The sequence below is a fragment of the Bos indicus genome, chromosome 8, assembly GCF_029378745.1.
Source record: "Bos indicus isolate NIAB-ARS_2022 breed Sahiwal x Tharparkar chromosome 8, NIAB-ARS_B.indTharparkar_mat_pri_1.0, whole genome shotgun sequence".
Taxonomy (NCBI): domain Eukaryota; kingdom Metazoa; phylum Chordata; class Mammalia; order Artiodactyla; family Bovidae; genus Bos; species Bos indicus.
In genome coordinates, this window is record NC_091767.1 from 69,770,694 (window position 1) to 69,779,028 (window position 8,335).

The 8,335-nt window shown below is 54.7% G+C and overlaps 1 protein-coding gene across 7 annotated transcripts in view; it reads left to right on the forward strand.

The window, feature by feature from the left end:
• SORBS3 (sorbin and SH3 domain containing 3) overlaps window positions 1-5,195 on the forward strand; it is a 42,618-nt gene extending 37,423 nt beyond the window's left edge. For all 7 annotated transcript variants that reach the window (XM_070794889.1, XM_070794893.1, XM_070794892.1 and 4 more), the window contains 3 exons: window positions 587-690; window positions 1,276-1,382; window positions 4,357-5,195. In XM_070794889.1, coding sequence (XP_070650990.1) covers window positions 587-690; window positions 1,276-1,382; window positions 4,357-4,418 — 273 coding nt within the window. In that variant the 3' untranslated portion in view covers window positions 4,419-5,195. The remainder of the gene's footprint in view (window positions 1-586; window positions 691-1,275; window positions 1,383-4,356) is intronic.
• Window positions 5,196-8,335: the final 3,140 nt, after the last annotated feature.

Consider the following 8,335-nt stretch of genomic DNA (forward strand, 5'->3'; position numbering starts at 1 on the left):
GGCAGGGGTCTCTAGATGGGACCCCCAAACCAGCACAGGCCTCCTGACCTTCCAGAGTCCACTCTTGGGATTTACCTGTATCAGCGTCTTGGGACAGGGTGTGCTGGGAGCCGGGGTGTCTGCCATTCACCTGCTGTGTGACCTTGGGCAGATGACTTACCTTCTCTGGGTTTGGGTTTCCTCACTTGTAGAATGGGGACAGCGAGTCCCACTGCAGAGGGTGGTTAGTAGGAAGTAGCTGATGGGCAATGATGGCCATTGGTCGTCATGCTGACATTGACCACAGACAAGGGCATGTGCTCCTATGTTCATCCCTCACTCAGCAAACTGTTATGGGCAGATAGAGCCCATGCACAGGACTCCTCCTGCTCCCAGCTCTGTGCACACGTACAGATCAGCCACCTCCCCTACCTGGGCCCAACTTCCCAGTACCTGTGAGGTTACAGTCAGACAGGTCTCCCTGTACTATGGGGACTGCAAGATGAGATGAGGCAGCGTGGGATGCTGTTCCTGGGGAAAGGGGCAGGCCGGTTCATGCCTCCTTCCTCATGTTTGCATGTGCCCACCTGCCCTCCTATGGACCCAGAGTCTCAGCACCCCCAGGTCAGCTCTGTCCCATCCTGGAGGCTCCAGCCATCCCCCGGACCTGGGGACCTCATCCTCTACCACCAGCGAGATACACTGGACCCCGTGAGTACCATCTGGGACGCTTGGTCGGGGTTGGGGGCTACTCCACAGGCAGTGTTGAGCACATACTAATTTACTCCTCCCTACCCAGGATGGAGTTGGGAAATTTCTCCTAAGGAGTGCTTGTCCTTATAGTGCTTACGGGTGATTTTAGTGGGGTGTGTGCGGGGCAGGGGGTGCGGGAGTGGGAGGACACTTGCCTGCAGTGTTCCTGACCTGTCCCTCCCAGCTCTGGGCCTGAGAGCAAGCCTCCCACACTGGGCACCTCTCCCCTCCATCTCTCACTGGGTTTCCAGGGCTGAGGTCAGTGTGGGTGTGTGCGCAAAGTGGAACACAGATTTGAAGGCATTGAGAGCTCAGGGGAGGTGGAGTGTGGGTGATTAGGGTTTGGAGAGCAAGGAGCAGGCCTCGGATGGAGGCACTGAAGCTGGAAAGAATCGCCATGCCCAGAGCTGGGCCAGAGACTAATGGGAGCATGGAGGGACCTGGGAAATTCCAAGAATGTGTCCACCTTGGTTCGGGACTAGCCAGGCCTGGTCTGGGGAGGGGTTAGGGTCCTGGTGGTTGCTATGGCAATGTTTCCTGTAGGTACCGGGCGATGTACCAGTACAGGCCCCAGAATGAGGATGAGCTGGAACTGCGGGAGGGGGACCGTGTGGACGTTATGCAGCAGTGTGACGACGGCTGGTTTGTGGGTAGGTGGGCCTGGCGGGCAGGCTGGGGGCAGGTGCATCTCAGAGTTCTAGGGGACTGAGCTGGGGGACAGGCCAGAAAGGGTATCTCAGAGTCCTGGGGGGAGGGCCTGGGGGAGAGGCCAGAAAGGTTATCTCAGGATCCTGTGGGGATTTGAGTGGCTGCTCCTGCCTGCCAGGACTGGTTCAGCAAAGATTCATGGGCTGACCACCTCCCACCCTTCCAGCCCAGCACTGGCTGCTTTCCCAAAGCCAGCACTCTGTTGTTCTCATTCCCTGAAGAAGGGTGAGGCCTGGGAGGAAACCAGACTTGCTCAGGGTCATTGTTGAAGCCAGTGGGACTCAGGGATTCCTGACCCCCAGGCCTCTGTTCCTTCCATCATACACCTGTGTCTGGGGAGCAGTCCTTGGGTGGGAGGGTTGTGGGGGGACTTGTCTCCTGAGACGCTGAGCCCTTGGTGGAGAGGACCAAGTCTCACACCTGTGTGTCCCCACCCCCACCACCCAGAGCTAGAAGCTAGCTCTCTCACCCCCAAGAGAAGAGAGAGGAAAAAGATCTGAGCCCTCAAGGCTGACTCAAGGGCAGCTCAGGCAAGGACTAAAGCAGGAAGTCTCAGGTTGGCCTTGGCCTGGTTCACGGTGACCACTCAGCATGCTTTTTTCCCAGAGTGAGCGGGTCAGGTCCAGGCTGCAGCTTCAGGGGATGGGGTCATCCCTAGAGAGCAGTGAGCATCCAGAAGCTCTAGCTCAACAGGCTCCAGGGCCTGAAGGGTTGCGGGGGTACCTTGGGAGGAGTGGCCACAGGAGTGACAGCCTTCCTCTCTCATCTGAATCCAGCACCTCAGTGCTGACCACCCTTCTGACACACCAGTAACTATGAAGCACCAGCTTATTAAAATGGGGCTTCCCAGGTGGTGCTAGTGGTAAAGAATGCGCCTGCCAATGTAGATGTAAGAGATGCGGGTTTGATCCCTGGGTTGGGAAGATCCCCTGGAGGAGGGCTTGGCAACTCGCTCTGGTATTTATGCCTGGAGAATCCCATGGACAGAAGAACCTGGCGGGCTATAGTCCATAGGGTCGCAAAGAGTCAGACACAACTGAAGGGACTTAACACACACACACACACACACACCACACACACCCCAAACACACACACACCACACACACCCCAAACACACACACACACACAGAGCTTGTTAGCAGTCCTTTCCTTGGATGGGTGGGCTTGAGGGCACATTCTTTTTTTTTCATTTACAAGTTTTATTCCATGCAGTTAACTTTTTGTATCTTCAAAGTCAATTTACTTTAAAAAATTAGTATTTCTTATTCATCATAAAATCCATCCCCCTCCCCCAAGGAAACCAAATTCATGGAAGGAGTAATTTAGGTCTAAGGTGTTAGTTGCTCAGTTGTGTCCGACTCTTTGCAACCCCATGGACTGTAGCTTGCCAGGTTCCTCTGTCCATGGGATTTCCCAGGTAAGAATGCTAGAGTGGGTAACCATTCCGTCCTCCAGGGGATCTTCCCAACCCAGGGATCCAACCTGGGTCTCCTGCATTGCAGGCAGATTCTTCACCATCTGAGCCAGCAGGGAAGCCCAGTTGTCAATTTTTTGGCTACACCACACGGCTTGTGGTATCTTAGTTCCCTGACCAGGAATAGAACATGCATCCTCTGCATTGGAAGCACGGAGTCTTAACCACTGGACTGGGGGCAGCTGAAATAGGTACTATAGGTTTGTGACAAAGGCTTTGTAGCCCACCATGCTGTACATATATGGCAAAATGGCAGCACTTTGTGCGTGAGTGCAAAGTCGCTCAGCTGTGTCCAACTCTTTGCAACCTTATGGACTATACCCACCAGGGTCCTCTCTCCATGGGCTTCTCCAGGCAAGAATACTGGAGTTTGTTGCCATGCCCTCCTCCAGGGGGTCTTCCCGACCCAAGGATTGAACCCTCATCTCTTACGTCTCCTACATTGGCAGTCGGGTTCTTTACTCTTAGCACCACCTGATCAAGTTCACCTAAATGAAGTCTTGGGGACACATTCTAATTTTAGTCTGTACACTTCTGCATTTTTTTCTTTTTTTACAACTCCTATTAAAGATAAGAGGAAAAAGTACCACTTTTGTGGAATAAGCCCCAAGGGCTTTTTTAGAGGGAAGGTTGAGAACAGTTGTCTTCTCAGTTACACTGGCACATTTCAAGTGCTCATCAGCCACATGTGAGTATCATTTTGGACAGTGCAGATCAGGGAAGGCTTCCTGGAGGAACTGAGGGAGGCGGTGGAAGGATTTGGGGAGGCAGAGAGGAGAAGGGAGGCCCTCTAGGGAGGGGAAGAGTATCAGTAAGGCCTAGGGGCAAGAGGGCCCTCAGCTGCTCACGGAAGTGGGTGGCTGCCTGAGGGGAAGGGACGGTCAGAACTTTAATTTAATTTTATTTTCCTGTAGCTCCTAGCATTTCTCTTCCTCTACCCCAGGACACAAATTTTGGGGGGTTGTAGTAGACAGAAGCCTGGATTTTGGTCCCGCTTCTACCTCTGAGCAGCTGAATGCTTTGGGGGAATTGACATGGCCTTGTCATATACCTTACCTGCCCCATCTCTAAAATTAGGGTGTCATACTAGACCAGTGAGATTCCTCCCTACTTAAGTTCTGTGATTCATTCTCCTGCTTCCTTGCTTTCCTGAGGGGTTATTCAGGGCTGTGTGCAAAGTTATGCACAGTTGGTTGAGTGCTCAGATTCGCCCATCATTATCAACATCATGATGCGTGGCTGGGCCCATCTTGGAGGCTTCTGCTTCTAGGGGCCAAGAGTGAGGAAAAGTAGACTCCTCCTTCCCTGGGACCTGGATTCCACCTGCAGTTCTGGGTACTGCCAGCAGAGGGCAGGGCTCTCACTTCCCCACCACCACCACTAGCTCACCCCATTCCTGTTTTTAAAAGTGGGGAATGTTCTTTCTGTCTTTCCTCTTTCAGGTGTCTCCAGGAGGACCCAGAAATTTGGGACATTCCCTGGAAATTATGTAGCCCCGGTGTGAGTGGTCTCCGTGGCAACTCAGAGCCCACCCAGGATGGGGTGGGGAACAGAGCACTTATGGGAGGGAGAGAGGACCCCCCCTACACATACCCCTCCCCCAGGACCTGAGCTGCTGGCATCTGCAGACAAGCCCAGCAGTCTTTCCTACAGAACCTCCCTTGAAGCCCCCTGGACTGATTCCCACCCACGACTCACAAGCATTCCTCTAACAGCCCTTTTATTTCCTCCCCTTCCCCACTCCCCAAATATAGAGGTCTGCTTTGAAGTGGAGACTGTTTCAGGCCTTATTGAGACCAGACCCCTGAGTCCCCCACCCCACTATGGCGTTTCCTTTTAACAGGGACCGGCTCCCAGCTTTACCCCCATGGGGTTCCTCTAACAAGAACCAGCTTCCTAACCTAATAGAGACCAAAGGCCGCCTGTGCCTGGAGGGCTTTCTCCCTTGTCACTGCAGCTTGCTTGCCATCCTCTCTGCCTCCCTGCCTCCAGCTGGGCCTGGGAGTGTGGTGGGGGATGGACACGACTCTTCCTTAGTATTTGCTGCCTGGCAAGAGGTCTTGCCTGAAGGCTCCCTCTTCCCAAAGGCTGCCAAACCCTGCGCCTGGGCCGTGCTCATCATTCCGGCTGCCTTGGTGCCCAGGAAGAGCGGGGCTTCCAAGGACTGGCCTGTCCCAGATGTATTCCAGGGAAACGGGTATGTGCTGTCCTCCTGCCAGCCCAGCAGCCCTCAAGTCCCCCCTGGAAGCAGAGAATGTAAAATAAATCTGGGTACCAGGGACCTTGCCTTCCTGTCCTTTTTCTTTGGGTTATGGTGAGGGCTCCTCCCTCTTAGGATTATGGGAATTCTTTCTGCCGTAGGCTGATCTGGGAATCAAGTGGGATGTGAATGAGTGAGTGTGTGTGTGTGTGTGTGAAAGGGAAGGCTGGAAAAGCACCATCATTATCTCTAAAGATCTCAGGTCTCAGGAAGGATTGGGCAGCCTGGAGGATCTGGCAAGCTGTGCTGAGAGAACTAACATCACAGGGAGCAGGGCAATACCTGATTGTGGGGAGAAACCAGAGATGGGAGCGGAAGGTGGCCTCATTTGCAGCAGTTTGATCCTGGAGCTGCCATGGGGTTGCTGAACTAGACATTTCTGTTTGCTCTGCTCCTCATGTTTTCTTTCTCTGGGCTCTCGTGTGTTTGTTTACTTTCTTTTTTGGGCTTGGGTTTTTGAGCAATCGATGGCAGGAAGCTGGGAGTGGTGGAGCACAGCTAGCCAAGGCCAATCTTCTGGCCCGAGGACAAAGTCCTGGGGCCTGGCGGTGCCTGAGGGGGCACAGTCTGGGCCTGGCTGCTCTCATTAGGAAGGAAAGCTCCATTCCTTGGCCACTGCTGAGAGATGAGCCAAGTGTAAGGTGCTACCTACATGTTTGATGTAAGCATCCCAACTGGCAAGTTATAGGTCTGTTTTACAGCAGGAGAGACTGAGGCAGAGAAATTAAGTTGTCTGGGTCACATCATATTAAAATGCTGAAGTCAGGTCTGATGATTGTTGCTGCCTCTCTGCACAGCCTACCAAATGCCCGGGCAGTTCTTGTCCAGAGGCCCTGGAGAAGGAAGGTCATGCATGAGGTCCCTGAGGCGGGCCTGGGCTGGGCCTCTCTCACATTCTTCCTGGCAATCATGTCATCTGGGCCTGTCACTTAGGGCACCCCCACCCAAGGTGGGTGGGAAGAGGTGATGGTTCCTAATTCTGTCAAGACAGGTGGGAGAGGTCTGTGAATGATGGGGCTGTGGCCAGTCCCTGGCAGGTTCCTTGAGCCTGGGTGTGGCCTGGGCTCCAGTGTTGGTTAAACAGCAGCCTGAAGAATGAGACATGCTTTCAGTCCTCCGTCCACCCCAGTCCTCGCCATGGTCTGCTGATAGGGTGGCAGACCCAGCCCATGCCGTGGAAGTGACCCTTCTCCATGAACCTGTTAGCCTGTTCTTGATCACCCATCCCATCTCCTTTGAGTTGCCTGATGCCCTCAGAAAGAAAAAGATCTCAGGGCCGAGACTTCCTTTCCTTAAGGCAGATACCAAATCCACACCCTCTCCTTGGTGGGGCCCTGGAGCCTCTGCAGCAAATTAACCCTACGCCCTGCCTGTACATGATTCTTTCTCTGCCTTGACTTGGCACAAGGCAGGAGGGGTGACCTGGCTGGGGGGAGGGTCAGAGCCAGGAAGGACCTTAAGTCACTAGGGTGCTTATCCCAGTGAGGTGAGTGACTTGCCCAGAGGACCAGAGTGGCTAAGGGCAGAACAGTCCACCTTCTGTTCCATAGGGACGTGCCCCAGGGTCGGCTGACTTTCTCTTTGTTGTGAGTTTCATGATTGTAAATCACAGAGCAGAAATCCTGCTGATGAACCTGCAGATCTCTCTAGAGTCTATCCAAGGCAAAATCTGAGCCGAAAGATGTACAAAACCAAGTCCCTGTTACAAACTGGCAGGATGGGAGTGGGTGGGAAGGAGAGGGAAATTAATCCATTAGATCATTCAAATAATATCCCTTTTATAAAATTTCTTGGAGCAGCTGCTGAGGGGGCCAGGCACGGTGCTAGACCCAGGAATGGAGCAACAAGGCAAACAAAATCCACCCAGCCCTCCAAGGAACGGGCAACTTTATGAGGAGGGGAGTGTGTACCATCCCAGCTGATGCAGAGGAAACTGAGGCTGGGAGGGGCCGAGGAACTTGCTCGAGGTCACAGAGCTAGGTAGAGCTGATCTGGCATTTGCGGTTAGGTCTGCGGGTGAGCCCCGCCCCAGGCAGCACCTGTCCTACCCACAGCTTCCAGCTCCCTCAGGGGCTTCCAGCCTAGTTGGGAGGCAGGACAGATGCATCAGGCAAAGATGGGGAAGACTGGGATTTGTTAGTGTGAGAGCGGCTAACACACACCCAGAGCTGTGGGAGGCCGGGATGGGCAGGTAGCTGCGCTAGAGGCAGGCTGGTCCAGGGCGGGCATAGGCAGGTGGGAGGGGAAGTGAGGGGACACCTTGCAGAGGGAACTCAGAGGGAATGACTCACACCTGACACAGGCAAGTTACAGCTGTGCCTACAGGTGTGCTGTGTTGCAAACAGGCCGGCCTGACAGTGTTAGTCTCAGTCGTGTCCGACTCTTTGCAACCCCATGGACGGTAGCCCCCCAGGGCCCTCTGTCCATGGGATTCTCCAGGCAAGAATACGGAAGTATTCTTTCAGTATTCTTTCCCTTTTCCAGGGGATCTTCCAAACCCAGGGATTGAACCGGGGTCTCCTGCATTGCTGGAAGATTCCTTACTGCTGAGCCCCCAGATTAAAGTGGAGACCTGCGGGAGATAGGAGAGCTGGCTCTGGTGGGTCCTGAGGTTTCCCAGGGTGAGGTTTGCCTGGTTTGGCTCCACAGGGGACCATTTGCTGGATGGTTCTGAGCTGATGACACCTGGGGTGTCCTCCTTGACTGTCCTCTCCTGATCCCTAGAGCCAGGGACCCAGGTGGCTGGCAGAGGGCTGGGGGTACAGGGGAGCGTGGGCCAGTAGTGGTTATTGGGAGTGGCAGGCCCCGGGCAGGGGCGACCCAGAGGCTGAGAGGGAGGCAGTCAGGAATGGAACGGGCATCAGCGCACAAGATCGAGGGATGTGTGTAATCCCGGAGGGGGGTCGATCATCTCCAGCTGGAGTCCCTCTTCATCTCCTACTGGGCCTGGAACGTCGCCCTGAGTGGAGCAGGCTGGCGGTGCATCTCAGGCTGAGAAGCTCTGCGCAGCCAAAGCACCGCAGCAGTCGGTAGTCACCGCCCCTCCAGCGCGCTGGCCGGGCAAGGAGGCGGAGGCGCGGCCCCCGGGTTGGGATCTGTGGGTGTCAGGGCTGCATCTGCGCCAGCGTCTGAGCCTGGAGTGGGCGGAGGAGCCGGGCAGG